Below are 23,272 nucleotides of genomic sequence, written 5' to 3'. Positions count from 1 at the left end.
CAGGGGGAGCGCACCTCACAGTTTGAAAACCACTGTGCTAGAGGGTTGAGCAGCTGCAGTCTTTTGTGATGAGCTATCTGATGAAAGGGAGCCCCATGCGCCGCATTTGGAGCTGCTTGTGTTTGCTTGCTAACACACTTGCGCTTTCTCCCTCTATTAACCTTGCCTGTCGGGTGAGACTAATTAACATCTTTGTTGTCATACATGTGATGATAAAGACATTGATCAGTCTTATGCATTTACTTTGATTAGTCTTATTTGATCATTAGGGGTGTGATGGTTAAATATATAATTAAATGAATACTGCCCTTCACTTACACTTATCCTCTTCTGCTTGAAAATGAGACAGCTGTGCCTCTTAGATTTGACTAATCGGAGTGTGTTGAAGCATGGAAATGATTTAAAGTCACTGTTTGATGAATGAGTCCAGTTGCATGTACTTTTGTGGGCAATTTTCACAAAGGCTAAGGCTGCTGTGAAGGAATAAAATTTTTAAGACATTACAGCCACAGTGTGGGTCTTTTACAGCTGCCATGAAAATCCTACTCTGCCTGCTGTGAATTAATATACACAAATCACAGACATGGGACATTTTGGTCATCTTAGGACACAGGCAGCTGTCATGAACACAACTGGAATCCAGGTCCACAAATCGCCACATGCCTGATTAATACTAATTAACATTTATTAACTGGTTGTTGTAACAACCAATAGATCACTATTAAAGGGGGTTTACATTTGGCGTAAACTTTTTTTTTTTTAAATATTAACAAAACAAGCTGTTATTTTTCCCAATTAATTTCTGTTTTGGTAGTCTTGGAGTGCAATGGTGTAACAGTGTATGTTGTTGCCAAATATGTACTTGATACGTAAAATGTGTGCTGCTCTCATTTCGGTGAATAAAAGTCTCCGACAAATATTTATGAGATTTCTTTTCCTGTCAAAAAAAAAAAAAAACCCTTGTAGCAACATTCATCACATTTTGGACAAAATTCACCATAACAGAGTGGTCGTCTGTGTATTCTCTGATCTGTTAACATGCCCAGATGTGCGGAGTGCAGACAATGTGTCCTGCACACCGAGGTGTGCAATGTGTATTCTATGCATACAAAGTTCTCTATATGTCAGCGACGTAAATAAGCCGTCACCACTTGGGGTTACAGTGTGCTCCCTGCTGTACATGCGTTAACAAGCCGAGACGCGCATATTGATGACTTCCCGTCAGTGCAAATTGATGTCTGCCGACAGGACCCCCATATGGGTGCCGAGAAATTGTCTGTTCTGCTCACATAAAGCCATTTCTTGTAATTACCAATGTGTTCCTGCTGTACATACGACAAAGCTGTATTAAAATGTCTGATTTGTGCAAGAGCTCACTCACTACATATACAAGCTACTACCACAAGCGATTAAGATGTAGAAAAAGTGAGAAATAAATGGCCCACACTTTCATTGCTAAAATAGGGAAATTGTGTCTCCTCCTTCCATCACAACTTCTACACCCTCAATCACCTCACCTCTCTTTATCAGTCTCAGCACCATCAGAGTTTGTCTTGGAAGTGTCCTTCTCTTCCTTTTCTTCTTTATCCAACCAGTCAGAAACAGCCTTGAGGGCACGCTCTGTATGAGATACCATGTTCTGTACACTTTCCAATTCCTCCTGAGTTGGGTAGATAGCCGAGTGTTTGGCCATGGCATGACGGTCATCATTCATGAACACACGCATCGTGCGGTAACGTATTGGAGGAGCCTAAAAGAAAAAAAAAAAAAAAAAGATTGCTGACAAATATTCATATTATAAACTTGTATCTTAATGTGCAGATGTTTTTCCATTGTCTGTGTAAAATAAGACTAACAATGAAAGTTCCTGTACAGAAACACAAGTGCAACATTGCAAGCAAGCAATGCTGCACATACAGCCTGTCACATACAGCCAATACTCATCACATAAACATTTTGCTGACAACAGTTAGTATATGTACACCCCTGAAGTCTGCTCTGGCCTTTCTTACTGGCATATCATTCTAAAACAAGAGCCGCTGAAAAGAACATTGTTACCTCTGCTAACAAAGTTGGACGGATGTAATGTTTTCACCTGTTTGTTTGTGAACAGCCTGGAACCCACAATTTTTCACACATGAATAGGGATGTCCCAAGCCGATACTCAGTATCGGTATCAGACGCCGATACAGCTATTTTGTGAGAATCGGTTGGTATGGGATTTGGGAACGGTATCGGGCCGATTAACATTACTTTTCAGTGTTGTTGCGCTTTACAACTGCCTTAAACCAAGACGCAACACAAAAACATTGCACCTACGATAGAGATTTGGACTTCACCGCCTAACCGCGATAAAATGTCTGTGTGAAGTGTCTGAGTGTGGGGGGTGGGAGTGTTCTGAGCTAAAGTGTGTCTCTCACTGTTCATGCGAGACACGTGACGCAGCCAATAGAGACACCGACAAACAGCTCAGTGAGGCTGCAAAACAGACACTGCTGTTTTGCAGCCTCACTGTGCCGTCAGCTGCCTGTTATCTGATCAGCTCGAGCACCCTGAACAGCGTCCGAAAAAAAGTCCATTAAAATATTTCATTAAATAATCCAGCTAATCCAATAATTCTGTGTCCATAGCTGCTGTAGTTTCAGAAAGTTACGATTTATTATAGTTGAAAGGCTTCATGTTCTTAAAAAGTTCCCAAATCGAAGGAGGAAAAACAAGTCTGAGCGAGGGGAGGGGCGAGGCAGAGAGTGGAGGAGGAGGGGGCGCTTCACTCATTTTCACATGAAAAGAGCAACTGTACAAACTGTTTCCAAATGATCCCACAATTGTCTGTGGAAAGTTTTTTTTTTTTAATTCAGATTTCATTTTTAAAAAAGCAGGTTTGACAAATCAGTTTTGACAAATCAGTTCAGGTTCAGGCAGCTGTTGTTCAAACTTTTTTTTTATATATATATATATTTACAACCCCTGGCAAAAATTATGGAATCACCGGCCTCGGAGAATGTTCATTCAGTTGTTTAATTTTGTAGAAAAAAAGCAGATCACAGACATGACACAAAACTAAAGTCATTTCAAATGGGAACTTTCTGGCTTTAAGAAACACTAAGAAATCAGGAAAAAAAAAAAAAAAAAAAATTGTGGCAGTCAGTAACGGCTACTTTTTTAGATCAAGCAGAGAGAAAAAAATATGGAATCACCCTGTAAATTTTCATCCCGAAAACTAACACCTGCATCAAATCAGATCTGCTCGTTAGTCTGCAACTAAAAAGGAGTGATCACACCTTGGAGAGCTGTTGCACCAAGTGGACTGACATGAATCATGGCTCCAACACGAGAGATGTCAATTGAAACAAAGGAGAGGATTATCAAACTCTTGAAAGAGGGTAAATCATCACGCAATGTTGCAAAAGATGTTGGTTGTTCACACTCAGCTGTGTCTAAACTCTGGACCAAATACAAACAACATGGGAAGGTTGTTAAAGGCAAACATACTGGTAGACCAAGGAAGACATCAAAGCGTCAAGACAGAAAACTTAAAGCAATATGTCTCAAAAATTGAAAATGCACAACAAAACAAATGAGGAACGAATGGGAGGAAACTGGAGTCAACGTCTGTGACCGAACTGTAAGAAACCGCCTAAAGGAAATGGGATTTACATACAGAAAAGCTAAACGAAAGCCATCATTAACACCTAAACAGAAAAAAACAAGGTTACAATGGGCTAAGGAAAAGCAATCGTGGACTGTGGATGACTGGATGAAAGTCATATTCAGTGATGAATCTCGAATCTGCATTGGGCAAGGTGATGATGCTGGAACTTTTGTTTGGTGCCGTTTCAATGAGATTTATAAAGATGACTGCCTGAAGAGAACATGTAAATTTCCACAGTCATTGATGATATGGGGCTGCATGTCAGCTAAAGGCACTGGGGAGATGGCTGTCATTACATCATCAATAAATGCACAAGTTTACGTTGATATTTTTGGACACTTTTCTTATCCCATCAATTGAAAGGATGTTTGGGGATGATGAAATCATTTTTCAAGATGATAATGCATCTTGCCATAGAGCAAAAACTGTGAAAACATTCCTTGCAAAAAGACACATAGGGTCAATGTCATGGCCTGCAACTAGTCCGGATCTTAAACCAATTGAAAATCTTTGGTGGAAGTTGAAGAAAATGGTCCATGACAAGGCTCCAACCTGCAAAGCTGATCTGGCAACAGCAATCAGAGAAAGTTGGAGCCAGATTGATGAAGAGTACTGTTTGTCACTCATTAAGTCCATGCCTCAGAGACTGCAAGCTGTTATAAAAGCCAAAGGTGGTGCAACAAAATACTAGTGATGTGTTGGAGCGTTCTTTTGTTTTTCATGATTCCATAATTTTTTCCTCAGAATTGAGTGATTCCATATTTTTTTCCCCTCTGCTTGGTCTAAAAAAGTAACCATTACTGACTGCCACAATTTTTTTTTTCCTGATTTCTTATGTTTCTTAAAGCCAGAAAGTTGCCATTTGAAATGACTTTAGTTTTGTGTCATGTCTGTGATCCACTTTTTTCAACTAAATTAAACAACTGAATGAACATCCTCCGAGGCCGGCGATTCCATAATTTTTGCCAGGGGTTGTAGATTTAATTTATTCTGTTAAAGAAAACTTATGCAATCCCACATTAAAATGTTGGAAAAGCAAAACTGTCAATATGACAGAAAAACTAATTTACTGTGTGTAAATTTACATTCACAGTCAGTGTCACAGTGTTAAATTGAGACACAGGCCTCTTCATCACTGGATTAAAAGGTACTGTGTCATTTTTGAAGTTGAGAGCAAATGCTATATCTATGATGAAATATTGTGTTTTTAACCTTTTCATCATTATTTACAACCTTTTCAAGATAATTTATTTTATTTACTTTGACTGACAAGCAGAAAAGTTTGATATTAAATATTATAACACGTCATTTTTGTCAATTACTCTTGCTTTCAATAAATCTATACCATTCAAAACTGGTAAAATAGGGCTTGCCAATAACATTTTAGAGGTATAAAACCCTATCGCTCAGGGATATTCAACTCCAGTCCTCAAGGGCCGCTGTCTTGCACTTTTTAGATGCATCCCTGGTCCAACACTCCTGAATCAAATGGCTGAATTACCTCCTCAGTATGCAGTCAATTTCTCCAGAGTGCTGCTAATGACATTGATTGACTCAGGTGTGTTGAAGCAGAGACACATTTAAAAGTTCCAGGACACCGGCCCTCGAGGACTGGAGTTTAATACCCCTGCTATAGCTCATCAAAAAGTGCCACATTAAATAACACATCAGCCAGGGAATGACAATTTACCCACACTGACTTCAAACATGATTAAGTACTTTTTGGGGTGGGGGTTCTTGTTGCATTTTGGAAATGGCTCACAATATGCTAAACCGTTATATTACACCTGAGGTACTTCATGAATGTGTTTATTAAATATGGATTGTTGAATAGAAATGTTTGTTATTGTTAACACTAATGTAACTAATGTACAACCCCTGGCAAAAATTATGGAATCACCGGCCTCGGAGGATGTTCATTCAGTTGTTTAATTTTGTAGAAAAAAAGCAGATCACAGACATGACACAAAACTAAAGTCATTTCAAATGGCAACTTTCTGGCTTTAAGAAACACTATTAAAAAGAAAAAAATTGTGGCAGTCAGTAACGGTTACTTTTTTAGACCAAGCAGAGGGAAAAAAATATGGACTCACTCAATTCTGAGGAATAAATTATGGAATCACCCTGTAAATTTTCATCCCCAAAACTAACACCTGCATCAAATCAGATCTGCTCGTTAGTCTGCATCTAAAAAGGAGTGATCACACCTTGGAAAGCTGTTGCACCAAGTGGACTGACATGAATCATGGCTCCAACACGAGAGATGTCAATTGAAACAAAGGAGAGGATTATCAAACTCTTAAAAGAGGGTAAAACATCACGCAATGTTGCAAAAGATGTTGGTTGTTCACAGTCAGCTGTGTCTAAACTCTGGACCAAATACAAACAACATGGGAAGGTTGTTAAAGGCAAACATACTGGTAGACCAAGGAAGACATTAAAGGGTCAAGACAGAAAACTTAAACCAATATGTCTCAAAAATCGAAAATGCACAACAAAACAAATGAGGAACGAATGGGAGGAAACTGGAGTCAACGTCTGTGACCGAACTGTAAGAAACCGCCTAAAGGAAATGGGATTTACATACAGAAAAGCTAAACGAAAGCCATCATTAACACCTAAACAGAAAAAAACAAGGTTACAATGGGCTAAGAAAAGCAATCGTGGACTGTGGATGACTGGATGAAAGTCATATTCAGTTATGAATCTCGAATCTGCATTGGGCAAGGTGATGATGCTGGAACTTTTGCTTGGTGCCGTTCCAGTGAGGTTTATAAAGATGACTGCCTGAAGAGAACATGTAAATTTCCACAGTCATTGATGATATGGGGCTGCATGTCAGGTAAAGGCACTGGGGAGATGGCTGTCATTACATCATCAATAAATGCACATGGTTACATTGATATTTTGGACACTTTTCTTATCCCATCAATTGAAAGGATGTTTGGGGATGATGAAATCATTTTTCAAGATGATAATGCATCTTGCCATAGAGCAAAAACTGAAAACATTCCTTGCAAAAAGACGCAGGGTCAATGTCATGGCCTGCAAATAGTCCGGATCTTAATCCAGTTGAAAATCTTTGGAAGTTGAAGAAAATGGTCCATGACAAGGCTCCAACCTGCAAAGCTGATCTAGCAACAGCAATCAGAGAAAGTTGGAGCCAGATTGATGAAGAATACTGTTTGTCACTCATTAAGTCCATGCTTCAGAGACTGCAAGCTGTTATAAAAGCCAGAGGTGGTGCAACAAAATACTAGTGATGTGTTGGAGCGTTCTTTTGTTTTTCATGATTCCATAATTTTTTTCCTCAGAATTGAGTGATTCCATATTTTTTTCCTTCTGCTTAGTCTAAAAAAAGTAACCATTACTGACCGCCAAAATTTTTTTTCCTGATTTCTTATGTTTCTTAAAGCCAGAAAGTTGCCATTTGAAATGACTTTAGTTTTGTGTCATTTTTGCCAGGGGTTGTATATAGAGTATGCATAATTTGAGTGTATTTCTTTGCTCATAAACTAAAGAAAAACTGAAAAGAAGTTTGGAAAATCCACTTTTTTCATCACATATTAATACGATTGGACCTCACTTTTTCAACCAGGTCATATTTTTTTTCTCAAATCAACCTCAAGGCAACTGCATTGTGCGTTAGTCAATAGAAAACACATGAAATGAAAAATTAAAAGTAAATAAAAAGGCCCCTCAATTTTAAGTACAAAAGAAAAATTAATTAAAAATGACCCTTGCAGATGTTATGGCGTCTGTCAAAACCAAGTGGGAGATATAGATCGTTAAAAGTCGCATAATCTATAGCTAACATTTACACTTAGATGGGCATTCTACTTTGAAATATGTACGAGGGCTGTCCATAAAGTATAGGTCCTTTTTATTTTTTTCAAAAACTATATGGATTTCATTCATATGTTTTTACGTCAGACATGCTTGAACCCTCGTGCACATGCGTGAGTTTTTCCACGCCTGTCGGTGACTTCATTCACCTGTGAGCACTCCTTGTGGGAGGAGTCGTCCAGCCCCTCGTCGGAATTCCTTTGTCTGAGAAGTTGCTGAGAGACTGGCGCTTTGTTTGATCAAAATTTTTTCTAAACCTGTGAGACACATCGAAGTGGACATGGTTCGAAAAATTAAGCTGGTTTGCGGTAAAAATTTTAACAGCTGATGAGAGATTTTGAGGTGATACTGTCGCTTTAAGGACTTCCCATGGTGCGAGACGTCGCGCCAACGCTCTCAGGCGCCGTCGTCAGCCTGTTTCAAGCTTAAAACCTCCACATTTCAGGCTCTATTGATCCAGGACGTCGTGAGAGAACAGAGTTTCAGAAGAAGTTGGTTTCAGCATTTTATCCGGATATTCCACTGTTAAAGGAGATTTTTTTAATGAAATACGTGCGGGCGGATTGCAAGTTAATAGTTAATGAGTTATCTTGAGCTTTGTGGTTTATGAAAGAAATATATGTGTACTACAATTTCAAACTAGTTTGCAATAAAAACATGTAACTTAAAAAACTGACCTTTGTGTTACACTTTCATAACAGTTTAGCATATTGTGAGCCAAATGAGGAAATGCCTCTGTCCTGAGAACAGTTCATGTATTCAGAGTGGGCGTGCCATCTAGTGGGAAGAAACCTCAGTCACTGACCCAACAAGTGTACCAAAACATCAAATCTAGGCTTGCATCTTAGATGTACCTTGAGACCCATACAATAAATGTTCTCAAAAGTCTTGAACTTGTGCAGGCCCTGATGTACTTGATACAAGCAAAATAACTCAGAAGCTGTTTGTTACAAAAGCCAAGCAATATTGTTGGTCATGTTCAAGCAAAATAAAAACTGAAGTAATTATGGTGGTGTTTTTTTAATGCTTTCAAAATATCAGCTCAGTATCGGCAAGGCTAATCATTTAAAATATCGGATCGGAAGCTAAAAATCCTGGATCAGGACATCCCCAATTATGATATATATATATATATATATATATATATATATATATATATATATATATATATATATATATATATATATATATATATATATATATATATATATATATATATATATATATATATATATATATATATATATATATATATATATACACACACACACACACACACACACACACACACATACACACACTGATACGCAAGAAGTGATTCAATTTTCAAGGTCATAGGCTAAAATCAGGAAAAATCTTGGGAAAAAATCCCCCTCCTTTAAAATTGAATGAATTTTCAAAAATTGAGAAATGTCAAAAAAAAAAAGACCTAAATGCTTTCATATTTGAGAGCATTACGTAGGATGGTATTCTTTATCTGTGGTTGGCATGAAGCTGGACTCTCTGGTGACGGCGGCAGAGCAGAGACCACTGGACGAAGTGCTGAACATTATGGATGATGCCAGTCACCCTCTTGATCACCCTCCCCAAAAACTCTTTTGTCCCTCAGACCATCAGACTGCAAAACTCCTCACTCAGGGGGAGGAGGAGTAACAGGAAGACAGAGGTCGGGAATGAGAGGAACAGTAGTAGCCAATAAACCATTATGCCTGGTATTTATAGTTATGTTTGGAAACTTCTTTTTTACTTTTGATACTCTGTGTGCTGCTGGAACCTCAATTTCCCTGAGTGTTTTCTCAAGGGATCAATAAACTTATATCTAATCTAACTGACAAAGTTTGATCCAGATCTGATCCAGATTACAGACATTGTGGACCTTTAAATTTAACATTGAAAACCCCAGCGCAGTTCTCTAGTTATCAATTCCAATCATTACCATGACTGTTCTGGAATTTGAAAAGATTCCAATATCCAGTGAATGAAGGTCTTTAAAGGTCTTCTTGGCAGCTGACAGTTGCAGCAGTCTCTGTACAGTAAGAAAAACAGATATATGGTTAAAATAAAGGAGAATATTCCTGCAGTAAAATGGTGGGTCAAATGACTAGTGTATTATGAATTTGTGTCATACAAGACAGACTGTTGTACGACACACCAAAATACTGAAGATGGACTGCCGTGACCGAAAAAAAAAAACAAACAAAAAAAAAAACACCTGCTTCTGATTCTTTTGTAACAAAGTTTATCTGACCTTGCTTTCTCCCCATGAGAAACAAAGACAGAGCAAGACAGAGATCTGTAAGATCATTTAACATCATCTCTGGATGACTTTACAATTCAGCACAGTGAAAGACCTGAATCTTTGTGTGGTCTTTGACCAGTCTTTGTGTAATCTTCTGACTTGCATAGTTATGACCAAGCGTTAAGATTTCATGATCATTGAGTGGCTGCTTGAGCCGGGTTCCAAAAGCAGGCAGATTCTCACAGAAGGTATTGTTAAAATGTCTAACTTTAGAGCAGAAATAGGAGACATTTGATGTGGAACTTCTCCCGTATGTGAACTAGGGCTGTCATGATTAGGAATTTCTGGAGACGATTGTCAGACAAATAATTGCGATTGACGAACATTGTCTAGTTTTTTTCCCCTTCTTTATATTCTCCTATCGTAAAATAATTAGCTTTAATGATACACATTCTGTGCTATACTGTACACCAGTGGTCTCCAAACTATTCCAGAAAGGGCCGAGAGAGTGCAGGTTTTCTTTGCAGCCACTGACTTCAGCAGGTGATTTCACTGATGAACTCATCCCACCTGTTCAAAGGGATGTTAATCAGTGAAATCACCTGCTGAAGTCTGTGGCTGAAAAGAAAACCTGCACCCTCTCGGCCCTTTCTGGAATAGTTTGGAGACCACTGCAGTACACTTTAATGAATAAGAGCATTTTAATGATGTTTTGAACATCAAGAAAAAGACATTAGTATCTTCTCCATTCCTTAAGAGGATTTATTGTGATCAATCTGCTGCAACAGGACAAGCATTGAAGCAAACTCACATTCATCAAGAGCCAGCAGACGGGATGCACCAGCTGCTGCTGAACCGGCTGGCGATTGTGCTGTTGTGGTCTCTTTTATGACAACAAACACTGAGCCATTAATTATTATACAGAAAACAAATGCACACAAACATGTTGAGATGTGAACAGCTTAACGCTAACTTTAACATTGAAAGCGCCATAGACATGCTAACGTGTTAGCATCAGTCCTGTTTTTAAGTTATAAATTACATCTATCAACTGTTTCAGAAGACCATAACAGGTCGGTTTAACATAAAAAGGTAAATATTACCCACAGACATATGCTCTTTAGGGTTTTAGGGGGGAAAAATTAAGATAAAGCAAAATAAAACAAAGAACCAACGAAGCAGCAGATCGAAGCACTGCTTCATTGATTCAAGGTTCAAAGCAAAGCTGAGCTGCAGAAACAGTTAATTACAGACCCGCTGCAGGTTCTGTAATCAATGTAGAGAAATGACCATTTTCCTGACAAACACCCCAAAAAAAGAACGGCCACTCTGGAGGACCAATAAGGGAATCGCTAAGCAAAAAGCCTATTGATGTTGGTGGATCGAAAAATTTCTTAACAATACCCGAAAAGAACCAGTTCCGGATACCCAGGTAAGTAAGTCAGCATCATACAGGACACTGTTACCCAGCTGTAGTTGAGGGGGATCCACTCCATTAGGATCATAATAGAGAAAAGGGGAGAGAGAGAACAAAAACCCCTAAAGGCAGCACAGTGGCTTAGTGTTCAGCACTCTTGTCTAACAGCAATAAGCTCAGGGTTTGAATCCACCCATGCAGTTCCTTTCTGTGTGGAGGATGCATGTTCACTCCATGTCTGTGCAGGTTTTCTCCAGGCAATAGAGGTTTGCTCCTTCCTCTGCCCATGACGAAGGCAGTGTCATTTTTGAAGCAGTTGGGACTTTTTTTTTTTTTTTTTTATTCAAAACAGGCAGGTCATATTTGGACAAGGCGCAAGTACTACGGGAGAGCAGGCCATGGCACCCTGCAAAACCAGACAAGCTGGAAGACAGACTGTGTGCACCTGACCCCGTTAGAACTCAGAAATGAAGCAGAGTAAGTTCTGAGTAGTACTTGGCTGGGAGACTACTTGGGAAGACCAGGGGCTGTGTCTTTCTTCATGAACTGGAGTTATGCCACGAAAGGTATCCGGTGTAAAACGTGCCAAATCCCAATGTGACCCTGTACTGGAAGCACTGTGGCAACTGAGGGCAGCTTAAAAAAACAAACAAACAGGTACTTCACTGGCTCCCCATTCACACAAGTGTAGATTTCAAGGTTTTGTTGCCAACACAAAATACAGTGAAAGGTTGTGTACTGCCTTGCCTTATGCAACTGGTTCAACCTTATGTGATGAACATGCCCCTATTCTCAGAATACTGGCTTTCGTGTCACCTCTGCAGATCGGGCATGTTTAAAGCTGTACAACAGACTCACAACTGCTGCCGTCCTGTGTAAAAGGGGCCCAACAGCAGACTGAGCAATGGAACATACCCTGAGTTGATCTGCTCTGATTAGTTGAGACAAATGGAAAACGTATAGTACTCTGGGTCCCAATGTCTGCCTGCTGAAATTGCACACAGCTCAAAATGTAGTAGATAGTGATGCAAATTATTAGCTGAACTAACAGGGTTCAAAGAAAGAACTGTTCTGATCATTCTGAATGTTTTGCAATGAAAAGGGCAAACAAGGTCAACATCCAATTAATTCTATGGCATAAGATGTATATAGCCAACATTAAGCACAACAGATGGTGTAAAGTTACTTTTCAAAAGAACTCAATTTGAATCACTAAAAAAAAAAAAGGTAAACTTGAATTTTTGACATTGTAGATCCTATATTGGCCTTTTCCACCATTTTCACTTCTTTCAGCCACGTAGGGCACAAACTATACCTCTGTGGAATCCTTATGATAAAACTAATGTAGCATACATTTCAACGTGATTGGAGCGGTTTTAAATATTGACATTTTAATTGATATCTACCGCACTATAACTACCTGTCCCACAAGAAGTAAGCCCTGTATCGGCTATGAGGCCCATTGATGATGGTGCTTGTGTCCGGAGTCTGTAGTGTGAAGCAGACAATTGCCTATAATGCTTCCTGGAAGGGACATTGGTCCGACTCAGGTTATGTCCCTACAGTTGGGTGGGCTGAGACCATATAGATTCAATGGGCCTCATTCATCAATATCTTCTTAGATTCCTTCTTATGCCGCATTCATACCGGACGCCACGCGAGTAACGGCGGCGACAGGCTGCCATGTAATCCCCATGGAAGGATGCGTTGTGGCACCACAAAGTCCAAGCCATGCAATGTGACGCAATGGACGCGGATGAAGCGATTGGCGCATTTGTGGCGTGATATCGCATCACCCTCCTACCCAAGTTGAAAAACCTGAACTTTTTCATCTTGTCGCGTCGCAATGACCAATCAGGGACTGGATATGTAGCGACGTGGAGATGTCTGGAGTTTTTACTTGATGTGGACATGTCCTATCCTGTGAGCACGACTTATGTCCCTTTTGTCATTTATTTCACAATTATGACAAAGTTTGAGGAAAGAGCGAGCAGCAGGAGCAGCCAGTTCTTTTTTTTTTTTACGTGCGTGTGCGAACGAATCGTCCGTGAAGATAATTTTATCAACTACACAGCTGTATAATAAAACAAATGGTGACTGGTTTATAACACAATTATGATAGAGTTTGAGGGGAGAGCGAGCAGCAGCACCGCAGCAGCAGCCAGTTTTTTTTTACGTGTGTGCGCGAATGATACGTCCGTGAATATAATTTTATTAACCACACAGATGTATAATAAAACAAATAGTGACTGATTTATAACAATTATGACAGAATTTGAGGGGAGAGCGAGCAGCAGCAGCCAGTTTTTTTTAATTGTTCACATGTGCGCGCGTGAACGGGACAGGAGGTCCTCAAACTGGGTCCTGGAGAGGCAGAAATACCGCTGAAAGCGGCCGTCATCCAGACGCAGCTCCTGCAGCAAATAATGAAACTCCCCGAATTGGGAATGTCTCATGAGGATGTTGTGAACCTAGGGACGGCACCGCTGTGTGTCAGCTTTCCATAACAAATAGAGCACAGCAAATCGCTCCGTGTGATCAAGGTCCGCCGTGTTGACTTGACTGACAAACCGGAGCCGGTGAACTGAATGGAAGCTCCTCCTATTTGATGATCCATTGGGGCAAATTTTCGCAGCGAGAGCAGAGCGACACACCGGGCGATGGTGGCGTGTCCATCGGCAGGCAAGGGATGCGAATTTGTGGCGTTGAGCAACGTCCGGTGTGAACGTGACATTAAGCTATCCCTAAGAAGGTTCTTAAGAAAACTCTACATCAGATTCATGAACACGATCTTAAACCACAGAATTATTCGCAGCTGTGTTCTTAAGTTAATGAATTCTATTTCCTTGTAAACTGAAAGCGTGTGCCTGGTGAGCCTAATTAACATATTATTAGTATAAGTAACAGCCCATCAGTGCCCATCAAAGGACATGAGGCTCCATGGCCATGAGCAGACACAGATGTCATAAAGAGGAAACAAAATGCTGAAAGCAAAAGGACAGTCAATACCAGCACAGCAGGCAAAGAGAAAAAAGAATTGTGGCAGTTCAGAGGTGGACGTACTGCTACAGTAAAGCAGCGAAAAAGAAACGGTTAGATTTAAAATCCGACACAAAAAACAAAAACTATCTCAAAATCCCGACAGGAGTTGCAGTGGACTGGAGGAACAACAGCAGACACCCAAAAGGTGTCCGAGTTGGACCAGCAAATCGGGGCCATTATCGGGGAGATGGCACTCTCAGGTAGGCTATGGGAAAATCTAAATCATTGTATATTTAATTTTCCCCCACCCTACTTTTTAGGAGTACCATCTATTGAGTGTCTGGATACAGCCCTGGGCCTCAAGGCAACGCTTCCATCACCTCCCTGTGCCGCTGCAACTCCACTTGATTAATGTTAAAGTGTTGATACACTGTAAAAACTGAAGTTCACCAGCTGCCTTGAAAATGTGAGTTAATTCAACTGAATATCAGTTAACTCACCTTAAAGATAAGCTTTGTTTCAACTCACAATTAGTGAGGACTAAGGATGGGTATTGATAAGGTTTTATCGATATCGATGCCATTATCGATTCTGCTTATCGATCCGATTCCTTATCGATTCCCTTATCGATACCTCGTGAATTTTGTACTAAAAGTAGGCTTTACAGGTTTTCTATGTATTAACTTGAGTCTTAAAGTAAATAAATATGAAATTAGTCACTGTATCCTTGATCTCTGGACATAAATAAAAATAAACAAAACTGTGTTTCGCTTTGAAGTTATTCAGACTGAATTCTATCATTCTATCTTGACTTGTCAGAGAGCCGCACAACATTTGGAGCTGTGTGAACAGAACGGAGGACGATTCTCGTTTCTTTCTCGCAACAAGACAGGAGTCCCAGTTAGTAACTTTAATCCGCACAAAAGTGAATCACGACTCATATTCAGGGATGAAAGTGGTGAAAAAAAAAAAAGCTGAAACCCAAAATTACCCCCCAACACCACCCGCACGAAAATGTTTCAATTCTAGAAGCTCTGAAATGCAATCTGGGACTATTCCAGACAATAAACTGGAGTGAGTGCAGCATCCATTTAGGTGAGAAAAAAAAAATACAACTTTCCTTATTCAAATTCATTCCAGTAGTATTCTGCTCTCACTAGGATGCAGCAGTTTTCTACTTTGGCAGAAAGTTCTGGAGGAAATCACTGAAGAAATTAACAAACTGAAAATATGGTTTGACCGAAACAAACTGTCATTAAACTTAAATAAGACAGGGATGAAATGGAGGCGTAAGAGTCACTAGGTGTTCACAGGAAACATTTATTTCTGTATGTATTTATTTATGTTAGTTGCTATTATATATTTTCTGTTGTGTTTCTATTCAGGTTCTTTTTGTCTCTTTCTCTAAAATTGTATATAATAATCATTAGATTATTAATATATAAGCAAAAATAAATGTAAGGAATATTACAATTTGAAAACAAATGCTAACTTTTAACATTGAAAAGGCCATAGACATGCTAAGGCGTTAGCATCACTCCCGTTTATAAGTTATAAAATACATCTATCAACTGTTTCAGAAGACCATAACAGGTCGGTTTAACATAGAAAAGGTAAATAATACTCACAGACGTATGCTCTTTAGGGTTTTAGCGGGGGGAAATTAAGCGAAAGAAAGAAATAAATGAAGCAATCGACCGAAGCATTGCTTCAATCTGCGAACCACGCTTCGATTGGTTCAAGGTTCAAAGCAAAGCCGCGCTGCAGAAAAGTTGATTAAGGACCCACTGCAGGGTCTGTAATCAATGTAGAGAAATGATAATTTTCCTGACAAACACCCGCCAAAACAACGGCCACTCTGAAGGACCGATAACAGAATTGTTAAGCACAAAGCTTATTGATGCCGGTGGATCGACTCATTTCTTAACGATACCCGAAAGGAACCGGTTCTCGATACCCATCCCTAGTGAGGACAATGGATAGCTTTAAGTTCAGATTTTGAAAACATATAGAATTTGAGTCCAATATCCTAAACTTGCCAGTACAAGTGGGGTAAATGAGAAGACATAAGTTCACTTAACTTAATGGGGGCTATAAATTTTTACAGTGTACATTTAATTTATTTGAATATAAAAAAAAATACTCTGTAAATTACCAAAAGGTAACATATAATAATGAAAAGAGATATCACGAACATCTAACTGCGGTATCGTATTTTAATGACCTTCACAAAAGCAGACAACACAACCAATGTGACAACATGTTGAATCTAAAACATGCTTAAGTGTCTGAAAAAAAAATTTGTTCTTACCCAAGAACAAATCTTGGATAGGTAAGCATTCATGAATGCCACAATCTTCATAAAAATGTCATAAGCAGGACCTAGGAACAACTTTGTTCTTAAGTACGGTTCATGAATGAGGCCCGATGTCTTGTCCAGGGACAAACGGATATTGTGAACAGGATTTAAACCCAGGTCTACATCTAGGTAGCACTTTTGCAGCTTGTAGAGCTACCTGCTCAACATGTCTTCCCACACATCTACCATACATTTTTGTTAAGTGGATGGAAAAATTATGACAATTACTTTTGGTTTACAAAGATAAAGGGTGGTTAAAAATCAATCAATCAATTCAATTCAATTTTATTTATATAGCGCCAAATCACAACAAACAGTTGCCCCAAGGCGCCTTATATTGTAAGGCAAGGCCATACAATAATTACGTAAAAACCCCAACGGTCAAAATGACCCCCTGTGAGCAAGCACTTGGTGACAGTGGGAAAGAAAAACTCCCTTTTAACAGGAAGAAACCTCCAGCAGAACCAGGCTCAGGGAGGGGCAGTCTTCTGCTGGGACTGGTTGGGGCTGAGGGAGAGAACCAGGAAAAAGACATGCTGTGGAGGGGAGCAGAGATCAATCACTAATGATTAAATGCAGAGTGGTGCATACAGAGCAAAAAGAGAAAGAAACACTCAGTGCATCATGGGAACCCCCCAGCAGTCTAAGTCTATAGCAGCATAACTAAGGGATGGTTCAGGGTCACCTGATCCAGCCCTAACTACAACCCCTGGCAAAAATTATGGAATCACCGGCCTCAGAGGATGTTCATTCAGTTGTTTTAATTTTGTAGAAAAAAAGCAGATCACAGACATGACACAAAACTAAAGTCATTTCAAATAGCAACTTTCTGGCTTTAAGAAACACTATAAGAAATCAAGAAAAAAGATTGTGGCAGTCAGTAACGGTTACTTTTTTAGACCAAGCAGAGGAAAAAAATATGGAATCACTCAATTCTGAGGAAAAAATTATGGAATCACCCTGTAAATTTTCATCCACAAATTAACACCTGCATCAAATCAGATCTGCTCACTGACACTGACCCTATGCCATGACATTGACCCTATGTGTCTTTTTGCAAGGAATGTTTTTGCAGTTTTTGCTCTATGGCAAGATGCATTTTCATCTTGAAAAATTATTTCATCATCCCCAAACATCCTTTCAATTGTCCAAAATATCAACATAAACTTGTGCATTTATTGATGATGTAATGACAGCCATCTCCCCAGTGCCTTTACCTGACATGCAGCCCCATATCATCAATGACTGTGGAAATTTACATGTTCTCTTCAGGCAGTCATCTTTATAAATCTCAATGGAAAGGCACCAAACAAAAGTTCCAGCATCATCACCTTGCCCAATACAGATTCAAGATTCATCACTGAATATGACTTTCATCCAGTCATCCACAGTCCACAATTGCTTTTCCTTAGCCCATTGTAACCTTGTTTTTTTCTGTTTAGGTGTTAATGATGCCTTTCGTTTAGCTTTTCTGTATGTAAATCCCATTTCCTTTAGGCGGTTTCTTACAGTTTGGTCACAGACGTTGACTCCAGTTTCCTCCCATTCGTTCCTCATTTGTTTTGTTGTACATTTTTCGATTTTTGAGACATATTGCTTTACGTTTTCTGTCTTGACGCTTTGATGTCTTCCTTGGTCTACCAGTATGTTTGCCTTTAACAACCTTCCCATGTTGTTTGTATTTGGTCCAGAGTTTAGACACAGCTGACTGTGAACAACCAACATCTTTTGCAACATTGCGTGATGATTTACTCTCTTTTAAGAGTTTGATAATCCTCTCCTTTGTTTCAATTGACATCTCTCGTGTTGGAGCCATGATTCATGTCAGTCCACTTGCTGCAACAGCTCTCCAAGGTGTGTTCACTCCTTTTTAGATGCAGACTAACGAGCAGATCTGATATGATGCAGGTGTTAGTTTTGGGGGTGAAAATTTACAGGGTGATTCCATAATTTTTTCCTCAGAATTGAGTGATTCCATATTATTTTCCTCTGCTTGGTCTAAAAAAGTAACCGTTACTGACTGCCACAATCTTTTTTTCTTGATTTCTTATAGTGTTTCTTAAAGCCAGAAAGTTGCCATTTGAAATGACTTTAGTTTTGTGTCATGTCTGTGATCTGCTTTTTTTTTTCTACAAAATTAAACAACTGAATGAACATCCTCCGAGGCCGGTGATTCCATAATTTTTGCCAGGGGTTGTATAAGCTTTAGCAAAAAGGAAAGTTTTAAGCCTAATCTTAAAAGCAGAGAGGGTGTCTGTCTCCCTGATCCGAATTGGGAGCTGGTTCCACAGGAGAGGAGCCTGAAAGCTGAAGGCTCTGCCTCCCATTCTACTCTTACAAACCCTAGGAACTACAAGTAAGCTTGCAGTCTGAGAGCGAAGTGCTCTATTGGGGTGATATGGTACTATGAGGTCCCTAAGATAAGATGGGACCTGATTATTCAAAACCTTATAAGTAAGAAGAAGAATTTTAAATTCTATTCTAGAATTAACAGGAAGCCAATGAAGAGAGGCCAATATGGGTGAGATATGCTCTCTCCTCCTAGTCCCCGTTAGTACTCTAGCTGCAGCATTTTGAATTAACTGAAGGCTTTTCAGGGAACTTTTAGGACAACCTGATAATAATGAATTACAATAGTCCAGCCTAGAGGAAATAAATGCATGAATTAGTTTTTCAGCATCACTCTGAGACAAGACCTTTCTAATTTTAGAGATATTGCGTAAATGCAAAAAAGCAGTCCTACATATTTGTTTAATATGCGCATTGAATGACATATCCTGATCAAAATGACTCCAAGATTTCTCACAGTATTACTAGAGGTCAGGGTAATGCCATCCAGAGTAAGGATCTGGTTAGACACCATGTTTCTAAGATTTGTGGGGCCAAGTACAATAACTTCAGTTTTATCTGAGTTTAAAAGTAGGAAATTAAAGGTCATCCATGTCTTTATGTCTGTAAGACAATCCTGCAGTTTAGCTAATTGGTGTGTGTCCTCTGGCTTCATGGATAGATAAAGCTGGGTATCATCTGAGTAACAATGAAAATTTAAGCAATGCCGTGTAATAATATTGCCTAAGGGAAGCATGTATAAAGTGAATAAAACTGGTCCTAGCACAGAACCTTTTGGAACTCCATAATTAACCTTAGTCTGTGAAGAAGATTCCCCATTTACATGAACAAATTGTAATCTATTAGATAAATATGATTCAAACCACTGCAGCGCAGTGCCTTTAATACCTATGGCATGCTCTAATCTCTGTAATAAAATTTTATGGTCAACAGTATCAAAAGCAGCACTGAGGTCTAACAGAACAAGCACAGCGATGAGTCCACTGTCTGAGGCCATAAGATCATTTGTAACCTTCACTAATGCTGTTTCTGTACTATGATGAATTCTAAAACCTGACTGAAACTCTTCAAATAGACCATTCCTCTGCAGATGATCAGTTAGCTGTTTCACAACTACCCTTTCAAGAATTTTTGAGAGAAAAGGAAGGTTGGAGATTGGTCTATAATTAGCTAAGATAGCTGGGTCAAGTGATGGCTTTTTAAGTAATGGTTTAATTACTGCCACCTTAAAAGCCTGTGGTACATAGCCAACTAATAAAGATAGATTGATCATATTTAAGATCGAAGCATTAAATAATGGTAGGGCTTCCTTGAGCAGCCTGTTAGGAATGGGGTCTAATAGACATGTTGATGGTTTGGATGAAGTAACTAATGAAAATAACTCAGACAGAACAATCTGAGAGAAAGAGTCTAACCAAATACCGGCATCACTGAAAGCAGCCAAAAATAACGATACGTCTTTGGGATGGTTATGAGTAATTTTTTCTCTAATAGTTAAAATTTTATTAGCAAAGAAAGTCATGAAGTCATTACTAGTTAAAGTTAAAGGAATACTCGGCTCAATAGACCTCTGACTCTTTGTCAGCCTGGCTACAGTGCTGAAAAGAAACCTGGGGTTGTTCTTATTTTCTTCAATTAGTGATGAGTAGTAAGATGTCCTAGCTTTACGGAGGGCTTTTTTATAGAGCAACAGACTCTTTTTCCTGGCTAAGTGAAGATCTTCTAAATTAGTGAGACGCCATTTCCTCTCCAACTTACGGGTTATCTGCTTTAAGCTGCGAATTTGTGAGTTATACCACGGAGTCAGGCACTTCTGATTTAAGGCTCTCTTTTTCAGAGGAGCTACAGCATCCAAAGTTGTCTTCAATGAGGATGTAAAACTATTGACGAGATACTCTCTCACTTACAGAGTTTAGGTAGCTACTCTGCACTGTGTTGGTATATGGCATTAGAGAACATAATAATAATAGTTACAGTGCTTTCCGAAAGACTTCTAGTTTAATGAAACTTATTCCCCACTGCTGTGTAGTCCATCAGAGTAAATGTAAATGTTATTAAGAAATGATCAGACAGAAGGGAGTTTTCAGGGAATACTGTTAAGTCTTCAATTTCCATACCATAACTCAGAACAAGATCTAAGATATGATTAAAGTGGTGGGTGGACTCATTTACATTTTGAGCAAAGCCAATTGAGTCTAATAATAGATTAAATGCAGTGCTGAGGCTGTCATTCTCAGCATCTATGTGGATGTTAAAATCGCCCACTATAATTATCTTATCTGAGCTAAGCACCAAGTCAGACAAAAGGTCTGAAAATTCACAGAGAAACTCACAGTAACGATCAGGTGGACGATAGATAATAACAAATAAAACTGGTTTTTGGGACTTCCAATTTGGATGGACAAGACTAAGAGTCAAGCTTTCAAATGAATTAAAGCTCTGTCTGGGTTTTTGATTAATTAATAAGCTGGAATGGAAGACTGCTGCTAATCCTCCGCCTCGGCCCGTGCTACAAGCATTCTGGCAGTTAGTGTGACTCGGGGGTGTTGACTCATTTAAACTAACATATTCATCCTGCTGTAACCAGGTTTCTGTAAGGCAGAATAAATCAATATGTTGATCAATTATTATATCATTTACTAACAGGGACTTAGAAGAGAGAGACCTAATGTTTAATAGACCACATTTAACTGTTTTAGTCTGTGGTGCAGTTGAAGGTGCTATATTATTTTTTCTTTTTGAATTTTTATCCTTAAATAGATTTTTGCTGGTTATTGGTGGTCTGGGAGCAGGCACCGTCTCTACGGGGATGGGGTAATGAGGGGATGGCAGGGGGAGAGAAGCTGCAGAGAGGTGTGTAAGACTACAACTCTGCTTCCTGGTCCCAACCCTGGATAGTCACGGTTTGGAGGATTTAGGAAAAAATTGGCCAGATTTCTAGAAATGAGAGCTGCTCCATCCAAAGTGGGATGGATGCCGTCTCTCCTAACAAGACCAGGTTTTCCCCAGAAGCTTTGCCAATTATCTATGAAGCCCACCTCATTTTTTGGACACCACTCAGACAGCCAGCAATTCAAGGAGAACATGCGGCTAAACATGTCACTCCCGGTCCGATTGGGGAGGGGCCCAGAGAAAACTACAGAGTCCGACATTGTTTTTGCAAAGTTACACACCGATTCAATGTTAATTTTAGTGACCTCTGATTGGCGTAACCGGGTGTCATTACTGCCGATGTGAATTACAATCTTACCAAATTTACACTTAGCCTTAGCCAGCAGTTTCAAATTTCCTTCAATGTCGCCTGCTCTGGCCCCCGGAAGACAATTGACTATGGTTGCTGGTGTCGCTAACTTCACAATTGTCAAAACAGAGTCGCCAATAACCAGAGTTTGATCCTCGGCGGGTGTGTCGTCGAGTGGGGAAAAACGGTTAGAAATGTGAACGGGTTGGCGGTGTACATGGGGCTTCTGTTTAGAACTACGCTTCCTCCTCACAGTCACCCAGTCGGCCTGCTTTCCCGGCTGCTCGGGATCTGCCAGAGGGAAACTAACGGCGGCTAAGCTACCTTGGTCTGCACCGACTACAGGGGCCTGGCTAGCTGTAGAATTTTCCACGGTGCGGAGCCGAGTCTCCAATTCGCCCAGCCTTGCCTCCAAAGCTATGAATAAGCTACACTTATTACAAGTACCATTACTGCTAAAGGAGGCCGAGGAATAACTAAACATTTCACACCCAGAGCAGAAAAGTGCGGGAGAGACAGGAGAAGCCGCCATGCTAAACCGGCTAAGAGCTAGTAGCTGTGCTAAGCTAGCGGATTCCTACAAACACAAAGTGAATAATGTGTAAATAATTTAGAGGTGATTCAGCAGAGGGAGTGCTTTAGTTAAGGCACGTGAAGATTACACTGTGAAACAAATCGTTATCTAGGTAACTAGATCAATCTAACTGCGCAGATTAAACAGCTAACAGATACAGCAAAACACAGCTGTGCTCCAGAACAGGAAGTGATACAATACCGCAGTGAGAGCCAACCACCAATAGAGGCAAGCAAGAGTCAAAACCCTCTGCATGCCCCATCCCCCAAAACAAGTCATTTAGTAATTACAATTACTCCCAAACTGTAAAATTAAAGTAAAAATGTTGCAGTTCGTCTTTAAAGTCCTGATAATTTCCTGAGGTGGTGGTGGCATGGCAAACCTAAACATCTTGCACTTCATGGTACACTACAACTCACTCCTGCCCAAGAGATTACCGAACGAAGTGGCTACAGGTACGTGCATCCGTATCTTCTGCGGGACTGCTATAGGTAGACTGAGGTTCACTACGTGAAACCACTGGGAAATACACATGTGGAACAAGCGGTGAAGCTCTTAACAGACACAGAATATTTTACGTCCACTAATGCTTCAGCTGAACTGTGCCGTTTCT

General features: G+C 39.7%; 1 protein-coding gene across 3 annotated transcripts in view; it reads right to left on the bottom strand.

Moving 5' to 3' along the window:
- Positions 1–23,272, bottom strand: part of ilf3b (interleukin enhancer binding factor 3b) — a 50,046-nt gene that overhangs the window by 25,568 nt on the left and 1,206 nt on the right. For 2 of the 3 annotated variants that reach the window (XM_034191179.1, XM_034191181.1), the window contains exons 2-3: positions 9,435–9,524; positions 1,518–1,750 (exon numbers count right to left, since the gene is read on the bottom strand). In XM_034191179.1, the coding sequence (XP_034047070.1) occupies positions 1,518–1,750; positions 9,435–9,437 (236 nt within the window). In that variant the 5' untranslated portion in view covers positions 9,438–9,524. The remainder of the gene's footprint in view (positions 1–1,517; positions 1,751–9,434; positions 9,525–23,272) is intronic. The other variant, XM_034191180.1, reaches the window with a different exon arrangement.

The sequence above is a fragment of the Thalassophryne amazonica genome, chromosome 16 (assembly GCF_902500255.1).
Source record: "Thalassophryne amazonica chromosome 16, fThaAma1.1, whole genome shotgun sequence".
Taxonomy (NCBI): Eukaryota; Metazoa; Chordata; class Actinopteri; order Batrachoidiformes; family Batrachoididae; genus Thalassophryne; species Thalassophryne amazonica.
Note: the sequence above shows the minus strand (reverse complement) of the source record. Positions and strands in the feature narration are given on the sequence as shown.